Consider the following 18,833-nt stretch of genomic DNA (forward strand, 5'->3'; position numbering starts at 1 on the left):
CTTATTTCAATTCTGAACGGTTGCAGCAATGTGGATGAAAGCAGTGTTGTTCAAGGACATAGGGATCTAGAACCGGCAGCATCATCATAGGGTAAAAATAAGGCAGCAGGAAGTACATCACAACAAAGACTGTACCTGTTGGGCTGGGGTTGAAGACAGCGGAACTCTCTTCGAACTCTGACCTTTGAGGGTACAGACTCCTTCATTATCATCTTCAGAGTGTATAAAATCTGTACCAGAGTCGATGACAATTACTTCCTCCAATTTTGCCGAAGACCGTAAAGACTTAGCATTTGTCTTCCCCTTCTTAAGGTTATCCAACTTTAACAATGCTTGTTTCAGAGCCTGGCGTTCCTGCAGTCCATCCTTGCTTTGTTCAGGGTCTGCACTGACACTTCTTTCCCTCTCTTCCTTCTCCTCCTCATCCTGAAGGACTTCCCCGTTCACCGCTCTGGTATCAGAAGCGTAGTGGAGCTGGCTATAGAGGTGGAACTCTACCTCACTGTTGACCTCTGACCCATCTGAATCCCCCTCCTCCCCATAGAGGTCATCCTCCAACTCCTCTCTGTCCTGGTAGTTACAGTACATCCCCTAAAACACACAGCCACCCTTCCTCACACACAACACAGGCATATACCGGCAGAACCGGAACCTCGGTGGCTGAGAATCTCCCTGTGGAGAGAAAATAAAAGAAAACAAACATTATAGCGTTGTCAAATATACATTAGGATTCACTGTTATTACAAGTGAGGCAACCAGGACAACAAGGCTCAAGACTGATATTCTAGGAGCACACTGCCCTTCATGCGGTTCTGATGAACTGTGTTGTTCATGTCAAATCAAGATACAGTACAACTGAGAACAAATGTGGGTTCCTACTTTTCAAGGACATAGTACACTCAGTCAACCCTTTATTATGTCTCATACTGGTAACCACTATAGCTTTTTTGCAGCTTTAAGATGAGAGTACATACAGGGACATAGAAGGGACCCCTGGCCCATTGCCCTGGTCAGTCCTGCGTGTCTGTGCCATGATGATTTGAGATGATTGGCTCCTAGACTACAGACACCCGTTGAAACGCTACGCTAGGTGGTCACAAGCTGCCCACCGGGGAATTAGGACGGGTGGCGACTCGCTCGTCAAAGGGTCCAAGAAAGACCATTTGTGAAAGTCAAGCACATCGAATAGCCACATGCAGATGGTGCAGGCGCTTTGTTATGTCATTTAGGGGTGATCAGCTACCCTCCTTGAAACAGTCAACGCTCACACATTGTAAAAGCCCAGTTACACAATTGTTGCAACCTCGCAGTGGTTTTCTTTAGGGTGCTTTCCGATTATTGTCCATAATTGAGGAATTATGGACAATAAAAGCTAGCTGAACGCTAACGGCCAAAGGTATACGTACTATCCAGAAATCTCATTAAGCACAGCTACATTAGAAGGTCAGAGAGAGGTTTAATAGTAAAACATGGACAGCCACTGTACAATAAAACAGTCTACTTATTGTAGACACTCCAATTCCCACATGTGTTCTGCTTACACTTCCACGTGTCTGTGAGCACAACAGCCGGTAGGATGTAAACACAAACGGACGTTGCTTCTAATTGCGAAGCAAAGAAACAAACGAATGGGGAATATCAGAAGGCTGTAATTTATATACCGCGTATATTATAATAGATGGTAACATGCTTTAACTAACCTTAGGGCAACTGTAATGTAGGGTTTCAGAGTTCCTAGGCTGCTCTGGGGGTTACGAAGCCAGAAAACAGTTACTTCCGGGTTTACCACAGGGTAATAGGTTGGCCGATCAGAACGTTTCACCCTTTCGGGATTGCGCCGGTAGTGGTCTGTGAAATCAAACACATATCATAGCTGGACACATGCATTTTATACAATTATACTTCCAAATTTCAATTTTGATGTAGTGAATTATTAAAATTATTCGCATTTTGCTTAGTAAGATATAAGGATAAAGAACACCAACGGTAAAATACAGATAGCCCAAAATAAAAAGTCAACTTATTTCAACTAGGCCTATTTTAACATTTCCCCTGCGCAAATTTTCTTTTCTGATTATAAGACCATAGCAAATTATTAACTAAGAGGCTATATTTAAAAAAACATGATAAATACAAATGTATGCATGAGCATCATTTTTTCATCCTGAAGACCATTGTCAGACTGGTGATAACCTGTGTTAAAACCATTTTTCTTGCATTAAGCTGTGAAAGCTCAAAGAATGCAAAAGTTTTACTCTGTGTGTTTTTGTATGTATCTATCCAAAATAGACCTTCATTCCTAGGCCATTATTGTTGATGTGAATATAAATCTAAATGTAAATGTAATTCAACAGACTAGGCTATCGCCATCACTCATATTTATTGTATGTAGGCAGGGGAACCATTAGGATACTCTGGCTGCTATGCAGCCTTTCAAACAGAAACATCCATCTTGTTTCCTCTTTGTAGGAATAATTGCAAACTCTGTATGTTTGAGTAAAGGGTTCCGCCCTACGAAAAATAGTGAGGGAATGATGTGATGATAGGGGATCAGAGTTTGAATGCCATCTGATCCCAGGAGTTTCTCCATGCGTGTCAGACACAGTAAAGGCCATCACAGAGTTGAATTGTCTCCTTCCAAAGGTTAGGCAGCACCACCCATGGCATCGGTGTCACCCATCTATACCCACATATACAATGCACATGCACATCACACATGACACACACACACACACACACACACACACAAGAACACACACACACACACACACACACACACACACACACACACAAACACATGCACAGACTCACATAGCGTATATCCTTCTCCACACATCACCCTGCATCTGCTTTGGTTTGGACAGTGCATATGGGGGCCTTACTCCTTCCCTCTCTCCCCATATTTATCTCAATTGGATGCAGGTTTGGAATGCCTCACTGCCTCGGTGAAATTGTGATGCGGCCGCCTGATTCCGGGCCCCCTACATTTGTCGTTATTTTTCCGTTATTATTTTAAAGCGGAATATAGAGATAGGGGGTGTGCAGGTAGGGAGGGGGTGTACAGACTGAATGAAGGCATCCTGTTCAGGGGGTGCATTTCAGAGCGTCCAGATCAGTGGCGTGTTGCAGATAGGCCGTCTGAGGCCGAGGTCCACTTCCAATCACACATTCCAGAGCAACGGTTCTGCCTGAGGAAGGGCCTTTATTGAGGAGAGAAGGCGGTAAAAGAAGCATGTCATTGTTCTCTCTGGTTGTTATTAGTGTGTTCCTTGTGGCTCAACCGCGCGTTCGGCAAATCAGAAGCTGTACGTTACTGCCACTGATGGAGGTTTGGAGAGGATTATCAACACGGAAATTGTGGCATATTGGCAATGTATTTTAAGTGATGGCCATATGTCTACTATTTGCAACCTCATCTGCTTTGAAATTTCTGTATTGCCCATCTAAGACGATCCCAGTTAGGACCTAAGAGCTCTATGTGAGGTGAAGTATGTTCATCACCCCCCATCAAAGCTAGATGCCTGGACCACAGTTATGCTTTAGTGAGGTCTGCACTAACTTAGCATGATGTGAAGGGGGTATAATAATGAAGCCACTCAAAGGATTAACACTTAGACTGTAAATTAATTGTCAATGCAATTTCATACAAGGGAATGGATATTTTTTAGTGTGGGAACTGTATTGCCTTCTAAGTGTACTCACACACATTACTTTACATTGTGGTGGCCTCATTTGCATGTTGACATGCTCCAATTACTTGTTTACGTTTCCTTGTAACCGTATTCATCTGAAGCCCTGCAGCTTCGCTGTTAGAGCCCCGGTCTGCAGAGACGTGCTGACGTAAGGACCTCGCCCTGGATGAACGCATCTCAACAAAAATGGCTGCCGTGCATCGATAGTGGCACTCTGAATGTCTGTCCAACAATGTATTGAATACATCTAACCTAAAGTATAGCTCCCATTGATACTGGTGCTGGTATAACTCATTCTTGGATTTCTTCAGTTATATTTTCAAATACAGTATACAGCACAGCAGCACCAACCATTGCTGATGATCGTGTTTGGTTTAGTTTAGTCAGGGTTGGACCATCCACAATTCATTTCCTGTGCAGGGATGTAATAATATCAGATAGAAATACAGTTATCTAAGGCAGCTGTTTTGACCACAGCTAATGGAATTGATGAGTGTGAAGGTCATAAAAAAAGCAACACTATTGGGTCCTCATGTCAATCATACTACTTTGTTAATATTTTTTCAAAACATTTGCTGCAATGAGTGGAAATAAAGTCACATATGTTCTCATTGGAATGTTAACACTTTATCACAATTATTTTGATACAACTAGTGAATAGGGGAAATTCTCAGACTAGCATTAGATATTACTTTGGTTTTAAATAATTTCCGCATGACAGAGAACAAGCTTAACAACACCTTTTTTGGAAGAAATCGGGTGACTTGTGTCTGTAGGGATTACATTTGTGAACACACACACACAATTCATTATTGCACAATGACTCAAGTCCTCGTTCTTAGCACAAGATCACAATGGCAGGGGCCTTGTCCACTGCTCTCAAAGCATCATGCTGAAATGTTTACCTTTACATACAAATCGCCTGGTGTCATGTTGTGTAACATAATGTTTAATGCACAAATTAGGTGTCCCACTTCTATGACTCATAAGCCCATTTTGCATCTTCGACAGCCCCAAGAGGAGGTGGATGTACATGCTAAGGGACATGTTTGGTGTTCTATTATATTTTATTCAATGAAGAACACAAATAAAAAACAATAGCAAACTGATACATTACATTGGCATATACAGTAAATGCATTTCTCATTTATGCCTTAGCAATAAATATTTGAAACCAAACTGTAGAGGCAAAACAATATATTATGTAGTTCATGAATTTGTGTGTTTTCGTGTCTCTGTATTTGCAGCTTGTGTAAGCTATATTCTCCTGAAGGCTTGTATGCTTTACTTCAATGTGTTATCACTCAGAACATGGGAATATTTGAAAATGTAACTCACTTTTACTAACAATATTGAACAACAGACAATAATGCAACCATAATAAAGTGTCCTTCCCTGTTAGCTATATGGATGACGCTTAACATTTGCACGGTTGAATAAAGCTTACAGGCCCCATAAATAAATTGCAAGTATTCCTCTGTTTACGTGTTTACTTATTGTCCTAATCGTTTCTTTATTTCGTGTGTCTCGCACTCTAATGCGATTCTTTCCGGTTCCGCACGGTCAGAGCCACAGGTCATGCAACCAACAGCCTATTCTCCCCAACCCAGTTTCTTATTAATTATATTAATTAGTGCAGAAATGGGAAACAACCAAGTGAGGATTGATATCCGAACTATAGAAAATTGTTTTTTGATATCTTGCTGACATTGTGTATGAATATATAGCCTCCATTGCAAGGTCTTAATTGTGAATAAATCTTAATAGGCCTATGCGTTTAATCCAATGAATGTATTTGAACGTTTCTGACATTTTCAGGATAAAGTGACATGTTTTATAACAATCCAAGAGAAAAAAGGGAATACTTTAAGCCTTACTTTGCCTCGAATTGAAACAACGACAACAATAATATTAATAATAATATTAATAATATTAATAATAATAATAATAATAATAATAATAACCTTATTATTATTATTATCAATACATTAATATTAATTGTTGTAGTTGTTCACTATAGCATTAGCCTGTTTTTCGTGTACATATCTCAATAATAAAAAAAAAACATGGACTCATGTTCATGACGTCAATATTTGCAATTATTTACGCATAGACGAGTTTCACGTACAATAGCGGCAAAACGTTACAAATGTTGTGTTTTATTTCCCACAATCTGTGGGCGCGAGACGAAGGACAGGGTCGCAGTGGGGCAGCGCAAGGCGACAGGTCGCGCCAAATGGGTCCCTGTCTCGCGCTTTGTTCCGTGCTCAATTGTTTGGTGCTCGCGCCTGAACCCAGGGACCTACAACGGGGTGAGGGTGGCCTTTTCCTCTTCTAGCTATTTTTTGCCTTTGATGAATAAATGATACATAAATGTTTCAAGTTTGTTTAACATTAACATAATGGAGCTGGTGCAGTTATCTCAATCAATCAGGTGTTACAGGTGGTTGGAAAGGTTATTTTATAAGATCAGCTTGTGAAATGTGTATAAAATGTGCGAATCTTTGTCACACCCGCCGAATGTCATTAAACAACTTGAATGGGAATTTACTGATATAAAGTCGTCTATAAAGGACCACGCTGAAAAACAGATCACGAGCCTCCTATATCATCAATAATAGATTAAGAAGTTGAGAAGACATTCGAAAAGAAACCCAGTTCTGACAGGAAACAAAGAAAACAAGGAAGAATAAGTTTGAAGAAAAAGTGAAACTCCAGTGACAGATGCTGCAGCGTCTTTTTATTGCGGGTGCCGCCTGCTCGTGTTCCCGTGTGCGCGTCTGTGGGTCCGCGTGTAGGTGTGTGCTCGTGTGCCCGCGTGCGCATCTGTGGGTCCGTGTGTACGTGCGTGCTTGCGCGAGAAGACAGAAGGCCGGACATGAGCGCACATTGAGAGAGCGGCTCTTTTTACTCGACGTGATCATTTCACGCTTCCCCCGAAGCCTCTTTTCCACCTAAAACGTTTAGTCGCAGCTGAGTGAACACTTGCAGGAGTGCAACAGGGAGCGGAAGGGTCGAATTATTTCAACCTACAACTCACCCAAAAGTACTGTAGGGCGAAAAGGAGAGAAAAAAGAGAAGGGAGCAAGTGAGAGAGAAGGAGCAAGAGAGAGAGAGAGGGAGAGAGAGGGAGAGAGTGGGAGAGAGAGAAAGGGAAAGAGAGAGACAGTGGAAGAAAAAGTTTTTCTCCCCCCCTCCCCCGCCTCCGTCCCTCTACCTTTCTCTCCACCACCTCCCCCTTTCCTACCCGGGAAGCATGGAACAAGAGCCCAAGAGTGCGGCGCTGCGGCTGGGGAGAGCAGGTAGGACGGCTTTGCCTCAACTTTGGGAAAGATCTTGGCATGGGCTGTTTGTTGTTATCTTGTTGGCTCTCACCCTCAGAATATTTGTGCCTATATAGGCTATTAGGTTTTATTTGAACTGGATTTGGTTTGTGTCTTTCTTTCGGTCCACAAAACAAACCTACTGTTGAATAAATACACTTAAGGTTAACTTTTCTCGATATATGCGGGTTTTTAGTTTTCTGATTATTTTGAATTTTGTGAAAATGCATTAATTCATAGTTATTAAGACAAATATTATTATGTATTTATGTATCCTTATATATATATATATATATATATATATATATATATATATAATTAATATATATATTTTAAAATATAATTTGAATTAGTATTTAATTATAAATATTAATCATTACAATTATTGTTAAAATTTGTATAATATTTGTATGTTTTATACAACTCCAAACGAAAATAATCTTAGTATAGCTGCAGTTCTACTTGGTGAAACTTTGATCTTGGCCATATGTTTCCTGTATGCTTATTCGTTACACGGTTTAAATAATTTGCTTGCTGCTGTCTTCGGATTAGGGAAGTTGGCCTGGGGCATCACACGTTTTAATAAAACCTGAACTCAATATTCCTCTAATTGGCATACATGGCGATGCTGGGACCAGGTGACCTGGAGGCGCGGTGCAAATAAACAGTCGCACGCACGTCCCAGCTCGAGTAGACACACCAAGATAAACAGGCCTACAAAGACATAAGAACGGAGCACTTTATATAGATATGGCTTATTTATCGTTTTCTGATGGCTGAGTTTTAGACGATTAAACATATGTCCAATTAATTTCTGATATGGGCGGAGAGAATGTTATGTTATATGTGTATTTTAATGAAATAGCTAGGCCTACCTATTAAACAGAGGCTGTCACGTGATCACATGATGTCCCCCGCTGCGACATCATTGATAATATGTCGTGTGTTGCATAGGAAATGCTGGCATGTCACCACCCTCCCTTTAGGAAAGGTAACTTGTCAGATGCATTCAGTCTCAGAGCAGCCCTTCCTCTGCATGCAGTATTACAGGCCTGCATACGTCATAGGCCTATACGACTATGAACGTAGACTTTTTTTATCCCATCCGCAGATGATGAGGTGGTCATAAATGCCTTGTCGCCTATCATCTGTCAAGTTAGAATTATAATCTAAAACTTCTCAATCAAAATATTCGGCAGTGCCACGCCCTTCCCCAACTAATTGCTGGATTCTGCTGATGCCGGTTATTCCGGTTGTGTGTTTTTTTAATTTGTGGAAGGCTCCTAATAAAGGATGAAGGCCTCTAGAATGGCACTATTGGATAACAATCCTGACAGGGAATCATGGCTGAAGGGAGGGCTTTGACTTGTTCTGTGTGCCGATACCTACGTTCTCTCCGCCTCACTTTCACGTTGATTCCGTGGACGTGCTTGTGTTACAAATAGCAGCGCATCTTTAAGACGGGCTCCCCGCCACTCGCAGGTCCCCGCGACGTGTTTGTGTTTTTATGATCTCAAAACTTGGTCAAACATGCACATCGCGCGATCACGCTCCAGTTTGAGGTGGAAGAAGAAGAAGAAGAAGAAGAAGAAGAAGAAGAAGAAGAAGAAGAAGAAGAAGAAGAAGAAGAAGAAGAAGAAGAAGAAGAAGAAGAAGGAGAGAGAGAGAGAGAGAGAGAGAGAGAGAGAGAGAGAGAGAGAGAGGGAGGGCGGGGGGGGGGGGGGGGGGGGGCGCATGACCTGTTTGACCCTAAATGCTCCAGAGCGAGGTTGGCAGGGATTCGTTGCCCATGAACAAATGGTGAGGGCAGGGATTCACATAAAATTAGACAACATTAAAAAAGGATTTACAAATATGATTGAAAAGCTGCCCATATGATTAGGCCTACGACGGAAGAATCACCTTTGCTTAAACGTCTCCATCTTATTTAGCTGTGACTTTCAAAAAAAATGATAAGGAATAAAAACTTAAGGAGAGATATGGGAGTTTTCTCATTATGTTTACAGTCAGCGGGCGTGTAATAAACGAGCTCGGCAAGTTAACATGCGCTATTAATTTTTCATTGCTTTTTCGTTGGAGGCTCCCGCGCTACAGTAGAGCAGCGAGGATTGCATGGCGCGGAGAAAATGAAAGGGGAAGACTTAAACAACAACACCGGCTCCAATTTGCCTCTAAATAATTATCACCACCCAACCAAATTCTCACTAAATGTTTTAAAATAAATCTCAACCCTTCTCCTCCTCCACCCTCCCCGTCTTCCCATTAAAAGCACGGAGCACATTGGAGAGGTAATGAAATATGTAAATGGCGTTGGACCTCTGATTAAAGCCGTCCCACCCTGATGAAAGTTTTCTCTAAATTTCAGAGCCTAGAGCAACAACAATTTGTATACATGATTGATTGTGTTTGGTTTTTGTAATTGCTGATGTAATTTGCAAGTCGAGAGAGACAAGGTTGAGGACTGCGATTTACTTTTGAAGAGAAGAACGCACAAGGCTAAATCTGGAATAAAACAGGCTTCGAGAAGGGGGACAAAAAAGCACGAAAGCTAGTAAAAGCCCCAAAAAGGCATAATTAATTAATGAATAATGTGGTTTTAATGATTTTGCTATCAGAACTTTGTCACACCCCTGGAGCTATGCACTCTGACCGAGTTGGACTTTCCACACAGTAACGACCCATTCAACCAGATATACAGCGTTAAAATACCCAGAGCACCATTGGAAAGCCATGTGTAAATAGTAACCGCAGACCCTAATGATATGTTGAATCTCTCGGACAGACTTTCCGTCCGTCTTTCTCAGTCGCTGAGATGTGTCTAAGTTGTACAGGCCTGCAGAGCCACGAAACATCTCCTGAACTCAGGCTGCACCACTATCAGTCCTGCGTTATGAAGTCTAATTCATGAATGCTCAATAAAGATACATGCAATGTGAACGGGGATTAGAGCGAACGCTGTGGGGTAGGTTATGTTTCTAAACAGACAGTGGATTAAATAGTAGTAGGAAGCGCAAATGGAGTCGACGAAGAAACAGGCTGATGTGTAGAGAATAAAACTATTGCAACATATATGTGAATCATATATTGAGCCTTACCTTTGGGATCATAGAAAAGTAAAGGTGTGTGTGTCTGTGTGTGAGTGTGTGTGCGTGCGCGCGTGTGTGCGTGTGTTTGAGTGTTTGTGTGTGTGTGTGTGTGTGTGTGTGTGTGTGTGTGTGTGTGTGTGATGGTGGAGTATGTATGCTCGCCCCCTGGTGGTCTTGTTTGAACCTTCGTAATCTAGGTTGACTCTAGGGTGTATCCTTGAAGTCCCTCAATGCATCACAACAAGAAATAGTTCGTCTTAGAATACACTATTTTAGCGTCTTCTTGTGGGTCATAGAAGCGGTACAATTAGTGTATAGGCTATGTAATTAGGTCTAAGCCACGCATTGTACCTATATAAATACAATAAAATTTGTTCATTATACAGGTGTTCAACATTCAGATGGCATACATTTAGTGCTGGTGTATAGGACCCAGGCAACATCAGAAGTAGGCCTATAGGCCTATAAACATCGAGGAGGGAGCTAAAATGATTAAATGTCGAGAAACAGAAATGGAAATAACACTTTTTAATTCAGTTTATGCTTTAGGCTATTTGTGAGGTTAATATTTCAGGGACGGCGTTTAGATATGCCCTCTCAAGTCAGGTGGGACGAGAGCGTATTGAATCCTTCCTCACGTTGGAGTCGAGGTGTGTTGCTCATCAATCGCATTTCATTAAAACGGCGCCGTTTTTAGATTCCCAATCAATGAAGTAATGAGTAGGAAGGCCTGTTTCACATGCCGCCATGCGCACCTTCCAGCTAAACATTAATGACACTGGGTTGAAGGAAAGCTCGTATGCAAATCTTACTTTTCATAACAGCAGAGATCTCCCTGTCCAATAGGACTACAAAGATATGCGAATAAAAGGGTAAATATTGCATTTATTATTGCTTTCATATGCAAAAAAAGTTCGTTAAATATACATTCTTCTGATGGGAGTGGCACACTATAGGCATTCAATTCTCCGTTTTTTGGTTTCAGATATGGCTGTGTTCTAATATTATTAACATTGCAATATTTGTTCTTAATTGCGGGCCTACAGCGACAGGAGCGTTTGGTTTTGGGGTCTCGAGTCGTTTCTGTTTTATTAAAGGCCTTAGTGCAACTAAGCCCCATTTTTGCTAATACTTAATTAATTAAGCATTTTTATTGACATGAATAAATTGAGTTGAAATCGCATAAGGCATGAGCATTAGCGTTCTTCCTCGGTAATTGAAATTAAACATATGATCATCTACTCCCCAAACCCATAGCTTAGTGAGCCTTCCCATTCGTTAATGGGAAATTCCTGTGGCACGTCATTCGCTCAAAGGATTCGCACCAGCCAATCACCATGATCCCTATTCGATGCTATCTGTATACCGCTGTGACGCGGGGCCCTACGCGGCTCGTCATTGGACCGTCCCGCTGTGAGTGACGGGCGGTAAGCAGCGGTAGGTCCATGGGGCTGGCGCGCGGGCGCTGTCCACACGAAAGCAGGTCCTGAAACGCGCCGTGGTGCGACACCGTGCAGGCTTGCGCTCTGACAGGACGCGCGGGAAGCTTTCAGCCCATTTGACAGCGTTTTGCAATTCAGCAGTAACAGCGTTTGCTCTGAGAAAAAACACACCGGTGCATTTCACAAGGCTTTCTGTTTTCTGTTCTGCACGCTCTGAGATCCATGCACGAATCGACCCATCGCGACGCAGGCAATACAGAGAGCAAGAATTGCCTAGTTTTGCCTTTCTTCAAGCAAACAGGATAACAACTCTTCTGTGCAAAAGGCTGAAGTCCAACTCTTCTTTGTGTTGTCCTTTCCATTTATACATTTTTTTGACACCGTGGATATTTTGACCCTATGCGCTTGGGCTGCACCGTCCATGCTCGCTCAAATGCTGGGAGTTTACAAGAGTTGTTCTGAAAAGGAGTTTCTGGCTATGCTTTTTAAAAGATTATACAACGATTGAACTAACTTGAAAAAAAGGCCCTGGCAAAGGATTTCAAATTAAATTACATTTGGTCAAAGTTGAGCTATACTTTAGAGAAACCCGCGAAGGTTTAGTCTGTCACTCGGGACTGACAGCAGGCTCGTGGCTCTGCGCCCCGCCGGGTCGGTCATAGTTCAGGGGTCACGGCCAGCGGACCGAGGAGGAGAGAAAAGAGAACGGAGGAAGAAAAGGATTCGATTAACGGGGAGAAATAATTCCCGCTTGTTGCCCAAATGTTTTTGGGTTTTTTTCTTGGACTGAGGTGACGCGGTCACCACGATTTACTTTGAAAACATTTCGTATTTCTACTCCTCGTTTTTTCGCACGAAGCAGTCGAGGAGTTCGCGGGACGTCGCTTTGGTCCCCTGGCGGGACTCTTTCTTAATTAAATCTCCAGATCTGCTTTCCCACAACCAGGACTAAAAAAGGGCTCCTTTGGCCAATGTATTAATTTTGATACTGTTCTTAAATAAGTACTTCATCTGCTCTCCATCCGCCGATGCATATCGCGTTTATTTATTGTTTTACTTTTTAATAATCAAACGTTTCAGCGGCTTCGTGTCAATTTTTTTATTTCTCCTTCTCCGTTGTTCGCGGTCCGTCGCCACAAGTCAGCGGCTCACAGGGCTGCCCGTCCGGTGGCCCCTCAGAGACTTGTAGCCTACCACAGGGGCCTCCATCCCCCCGCCCGTTACACAAACGGGATGGAGATTCACTGTAAGCACGACCCGTTCGCGGCGATGCACAGTAAGTAGCTGACTACTGTTTATCTCATCGACGTGTGCAGCACGGGGCCGGTGTGGGAATAATAATGCCGCAAATAATTGTCTCTGCTTGCCACTTAATCTGTTACGGTATATATTTGTAATAGGCTACTTTCCTATGGTAGCATAATTATGTAGCTAAAGTGCGAATAGAAGTTAGGAGTATTATAAATATATAGATATTCTCCTTTTCTTTAAATGCTACAAAAGATTGGATCCTTTTTGAAAAGGATGGCTGAGGTGCACGGGTGGGTGCTTTTGGAGGGTGTGTGTGTGTGTGTGTGTGTGTGTGTGAGAGAGAGAGAGAGAGAGAGAGAGAGAGAGAGAGAGAGAGAGAGAGAGTGAGAGAGAGAGAGAGAGAGAGAGCGAGAGAGAGAGAGAGAGAGTGAGAGAGAGAGAGACTTTGGCAACAAAGCAGCTGAACTTCAGGTGTTTTTTGTGTGGCCTCAGAAGGTAACGACGTTACTCTGTGTTATTTAGAGAGAATATTCCTCGTTATTCAGGTGTTTAATGCTCCGAGGTCTTTTAGGACAAAGTCTCTGAGGCCCGAGCCAACATTGCCCGAGCGTTCTGGATCACTCGTTCTTGATCAGCAGTAGCCCCACCAGTAACCCATCGGCTCCTGCGCTGGAGACCATATTGTATTTTAACCTTGTTTCACCGTTAGATTTCCCTTACCTTTTATTCTCGATGTAATATTTGTAACTTTAGTTCAAAGAATAACAGCGGATGTAAAGAGCCGCTGCAGGACGGTGCAATAGCTACATAATATATACATACATTCATTAAATAATTCAGGTCCAGACAACACATCTGTCATGCATATGCCTATCCATACATGCCTTTAACTGAACAACACACACACACACACACACATATATATATATATATATATATATATATATATATATATATATATATATATATATATATATATATATATGACCTGACTTGTTAGGACAGATGAACACCATGCTCTATGTTAGGGAAAATGTTAAATCTCGTATGAATGCGAACTATGTGTTGTGTGGACTATAACGGCCGGGCTATTTCATGAGGCTGCATCACTACTTTTACTGAGAAGTAGGCCTACTTGTACTTGGTTTGGTGGTGGTGTCCATAGGCCTATGTGTCTGTCTTCCGATGCTTTATTGGTTAGTTCTAGTTGTATGGTTATAATACCATGCCGAGACGGCAGAAATCTCAGTTTTAAATGAATGACAAATCCTCACACGGTGGGGTTTGGATCCCCAGGATTTAACATACACATTTCAGAAGGTAGAACGAATCACTTCCTCCACTTTAAGGCCAGGGACCCATCGGAGCGTTTCGCCGCGCGGCTGATCCTGGGGGTCCGACGGCAGCGGAGCTAAAGTTAGAATCAAACCCAGCGACGCTTTAAAACGATTACACCGAAATGTCAAAGGTAGACGTAGGCGAGGAATCCAGTGTGACGCGTGGAAATGTTGTTTGGATGCGCGTACTGCGGCTTGTAGCTGGAGGCATGTACGGTCTCTCTCTCTCTCTCTCTCTCTCTCTCTCTCTCTCTCTCTCTCTCTCTCTCTCTCTCTCTCTCTTTCTCTCTCTCTCTCTCTCTCTCTCTCTATTTTCAACGTGTCCGACGCTGACATTTGTAGGCCTATAGGTTAAGGGCTCAAACTAGGCCATGAGCGTTTAACATTAATTAACCGTTCAATTCTAAACTGTATCCAACATAAAAAAAATAGCAGGTTCTAATAGGTGGGCCTGATATTAAAAAATAGGGAAACATGTTCTGTGTGTTAGTTACATTTCTGAAATAAAAAAAAAATTGTGATGATAATGAGCCGATTTCCAACCAACATATTGTGATGGTAATAGGTGAATATCAAGTAGGCACCGCATTGGAACTGTGCTTGACTAAAAAGCACATTTGCCGAATTAAAATAAAAAATAAATGATACAATAACTGGCCTTGTGGCTTACATGGGCCTTTGCATTGGCTAGTCTATAGCGTAACATGCTTATTAATATTTTTAAACAGGATATCGATCAATTAAGGCTTCCAAAATATCTATTAGGCTATATATAATAGCATTATTATATTGAATGCCTTATATGCCTATTTAAATGGAACTGGAGCTAGTTCAAATCGTGTCGGGCTCGATGTGCTATAGCCTATGCTTTGGTTAAAATAGTCGGATTTTGGTTTGTTATTGTTATTTTTTTATTTTATATTTTTCGAAAAAATAGCCTACCAAGTTGGTTGTCCGTTGGCCAAAGATCTGTACAAATAAATAAAAATACGACTACTTTCCAAACCCCTGCCTTGCCCTATACCAATCTATCCATTGTTTACACAAGGCGATTTGATTCATCTGTATTCTCCACTGCAACTTCCCAAACGTTTCAGAGAAAAGTCATTTGAACCTCCTTGTAGCTGCAGTCTTTAAAATAGACAACTGACAACGTCTGTTGTTATTTTTCATTTGCCTTATTTTAGAGTCGTTAGGCCGTGACGCCTCTCTGAGAGAGGGGAGAGAGAGAGCGAGAGAGAGAGAGGAGAGAAGAGAGAGAGAGAGAAAGAGAGAGAGAGAGAGAGAAAGAGAGAGAAGAGGGGGGATATATAGAGAGAGAGAGAGAGAGAGAGAGAGAGAGAGAGAGAGGGGGGGGGGGGGGGAGAGAGAGAGAGAGCGAGAGAGAGAGAGGAGGGGGAGAGAGAGAGAGACAGAGAGAGAGAGAGAGAGAGAGAGAGAGAGAGAGAGAGAGAGAGAGAGAGAAGAGAGAGAGAGCTAATGGACTTTATTTTCTGGATGGAGGGACCTGAATATATTTCTCTTCTTTATCTCTATACTTTTCTCCCGGATATAAAATGTGAATCAATCAAAACCTTAAGGAGGTGCTGGGATTTTAAGTCAGCCTCCATAAAGCCTAAATAAATAAAATAAATCAGTGGCGGATAATGAGCATCTCTGCTGTGTTCGCCTCATGTGATCCACAGCAAGAGGAGACCGAGAACCACACCGATGTAAATGGGCCCTTTCCTCGGTTAAAGCCCGGACAGAAAAAGGTGTCCCCAATGTTACGGTTAAGTAGGCCTACTGTGCAACTATTCAACTCCACGCCAAACCAAATGGAAAATAGAGCTGATAAACAAATGATTATGTTGAAAGGTTCACGTTGGCCGGTACTATCAGCTTTTTATACGCTTAGAAATAAACATTTTCACATAAGCCCCGAGAATCACGAAGCACCGAACGTCTAATGCCAACAGTAAATACACAGATAAATGAATAAATAGTTATCTGCAGTTTTTTTGTGGGTCACAAGTCCTTCCCTTTTCCATCGCTTAACAAAGCAAGGCATATTTCAAGCCGTGGCCCAGATAGGAATGGAGAAAAGAACCATTTCATTTACTCTTATCTGAGACCGAGAGAGAGAGAGAGAGAGAGAGAGAGAGAGAGAGAGAGAGAGAGAGAGAGAGAGAGAGAGAATGTTGACCGGCTTTCCACCCTTTGCTCGAAGCGGGAAGATGCAGTTTGTGCCTATAAATTACTTCACAACAAACGGGGTTTTTATTCGCTAAAGCAAGCTGGTCCAGAAGAGAATGAACGGACGCGAAGGCATAATGTTCGACAGCTCAGAGCCCTTCACTTGCTACAGCAAGAAGAGCAAACAGGAAACGTTGTCATCAACACATTTCCACAAAGTTACCCAAATTAAGGCGAATGTAGCTGTCACGTGTCTCAGCTGAGCGACTGAACGGATGTGGACACCAGAATTGAAATGGAAACAGGCCTGAAAGTCCATCTAGAAATCGGTCTGCACTACAGTGGATCTGTGTATGCATTTGTGATTCTCTTTTAAATATAGCCTACACAATGTTTATTTTACTAAACAAAAGCAAGCATGAGCGCGAGCATCTTAATCACCCCTTTTGAATCAGCTTTGTTTGGCTTTAGATTTTAATGCTAGCCTTCCCAATTAGTGACACTTATAGCCTTCACAATTATGTCATGCGTCTATATGTGTGTTAATTTGTGAGCGGGATAGATAGGCCCATGTACATGCATGTATGTGTAAATTGTCCAGTGTGTGTGTATGTGTGTGTATGTGTATGTGTATGTGTGTGTGTGTGTGTGTGTGTGTGTGTATGTGTTGGTAGTGGCAGAAGCAAAGAGGGAGGGAAAGAGGGTACAGGTTCAGGGGACAGCTTGGCGTTTTAAGGAGGATCCCTGCTGGGCTGATGTGTTTAAAATCTATTAACCCCACAGCTAGGATTAGTGTGTGTGTGTGTGTGTGTGTGTGTGTGTGTGTGTGTGTGTGTGTGTGTGTGTGTGTGTGTGTGTGTGTTTGTGTGTGTGTGTCCGTATTTGTATGGGCGTGATTTTGTGTTTGTGTGTATATGGATCGACATCTGTGTCTGTGTATGTGTGTGTCGGACTGTGTGTGTGTGTGTGTGTGTTTGTGTGTGTGTTTGTGTGATTCTAATTCCCCTAAAGACGTAATCACTATGGTAATACAAAAGTGTTGGATTATGTGGTGGAGAAATGTTTGGTGGTTTATTTTCCCTTCTCTTGTGTTGCCTGGCAGAGGTAGACACAAGGAGAAGCTGCAATCTTTCAGTGACTGCTATTGTCTGGCTAAAATTCTACCAGTCCATGATACATGCTGTATCGGGCTGGTGCCTGCATTGATAACAATGGCTTGTCCAACAACTCTTTTATTTAGTACTTCTTGAATTTGTTTCAATAATATGTATTAAGTAATATGTTGACCAATGAATAAACCATGTTACATCAATAGTCCAACAAATATATGTGTACATATAAAAACATATGGCTTTTAAATGTTTTTCTGAGATCAATGCATTGTAATATTAACTTTCCAATATGTTTCAATTGAAATTGTTTTATAATATATTCTATTCTATTCTGTTGTATTCTATTCTATTCTATTCTATCATAGTCAAACACCTTGTAACTTTCTTTTTACTCAAGGGAAATATAACCTTAGTTTGAATCTAATTGGCCAAGGACAGACAAAGGTAAATAATTGATTTGATTGGCTTACTTCGGAAAGTGTTTATATATTCCACTTTGGGTGCAAAATGGCAAAACTCAGTGCTTTGCCGTGAACCAATTTAATAATGATCACTGTGCCTTTTCAAATCTGAAAAAAATATATAAAATGTTCTTCATGTAGGAATTAATATGAAGTGGTCTGAGATGAAACTGTAATGACAGCCCTGGGGGCTGAGCCTGCTGAGAGGCGCTCCCTAAATGAACCACCACTACACAGTTCAGAACAGCGCCTTCCTTTAAATAAACACCAGAATCAGTGGGGTCCCTGGTTTGAACAGATTGGTACTTTAGAAAGATTACCTTTTTCAGATATTTTCTAGAGGGAGAAAGGGGGGGGGGGGGGGGGGCAGCTACTGGATAAAACAAATTAAATCTCAATGACAGAGAAAGGATCTGAGTTGAGAACAGAGCCAATGGGTTCTTACCTAATATCCTATTAATGAAAAAGATTGTTTGAGGTCTTGTATAGCTGCACCACTCTTCTGTTATTGGGTGAGTTCATTAGTGGCACTCGGCCCACAACCAACTAGAACGAAGACCACGTTTTAACATGTTTATGATCACAGCCAACCTCAGCTGGTGTTATGACATAAACAGCTTTCTTCAAGGTTTTGTATGTATATGGCACTCTCATTATTAAATAATTGATAGTTTATAGTTATATTTGTCAACATAGTTTGAAAGAATATGCCATAGCGCTAATTTCTCCTCCTCTCTTCCTCCAGGACATGGTGGGGTGAATCAGCTCGGGGGTGTGTTCGTTAACGGCAGGCCACTCCCAGACGTGGTAAGACAGCGAATCGTAGAGCTCGCACACCAGGGGGTTCGGCCTTGTGACATCTCCCGACAGCTCAGAGTGAGCCATGGATGTGTCAGCAAGATACTGGGAAGGTAAAAACAAGTGAAAATAGATTTCTCCACATGATTTACAAAC

The 18,833-nt window shown here is 41.9% G+C and overlaps 2 protein-coding genes across 3 annotated transcripts in view; one reads left to right on the top strand and one right to left on the bottom strand.

The window, feature by feature from the left end:
• The window catches only part of zcchc7 (zinc finger, CCHC domain containing 7), a 37,529-nt gene extending 35,779 nt beyond the window's left edge, over positions 1-1,750 (bottom strand). Inside the window, exons 1-2 of the mRNA XM_079758739.1 lie at positions 1,701-1,750; positions 136-672 (exon numbers count right to left, since the gene is read on the bottom strand). Of these exons, the coding sequence (XP_079614865.1) occupies positions 136-588 (453 nt within the window). The 5' untranslated portion in view covers positions 589-672; positions 1,701-1,750. The remainder of the gene's footprint in view (positions 1-135; positions 673-1,700) is intronic.
• A 5,198-nt stretch (positions 1,751-6,948) lies between these two features.
• Positions 6,949-18,833, top strand: part of pax5 (paired box 5) — a gene marked incomplete at both ends in the record, with an annotated part of 43,357 nt that continues 31,472 nt past the window's right edge. The window contains 2 exons of one of the 2 annotated variants that reach the window (XM_079729328.1): positions 6,949-6,994; positions 18,625-18,790. In XM_079729328.1, the coding sequence (XP_079585454.1) occupies positions 6,949-6,994; positions 18,625-18,790 (212 nt within the window). Of the gene's footprint in view, positions 6,995-12,776; positions 12,820-18,624; positions 18,791-18,833 lie in introns of those variants that run through there. The other variant, XM_079729329.1, reaches the window with a different exon arrangement.

This window comes from Pollachius pollachius (genome assembly GCF_949987615.1).
Source record: "Pollachius pollachius genome assembly, chromosome: 2".
Lineage (NCBI taxonomy): Eukaryota > Metazoa > Chordata > Actinopteri > Gadiformes > Gadidae > Pollachius > Pollachius pollachius.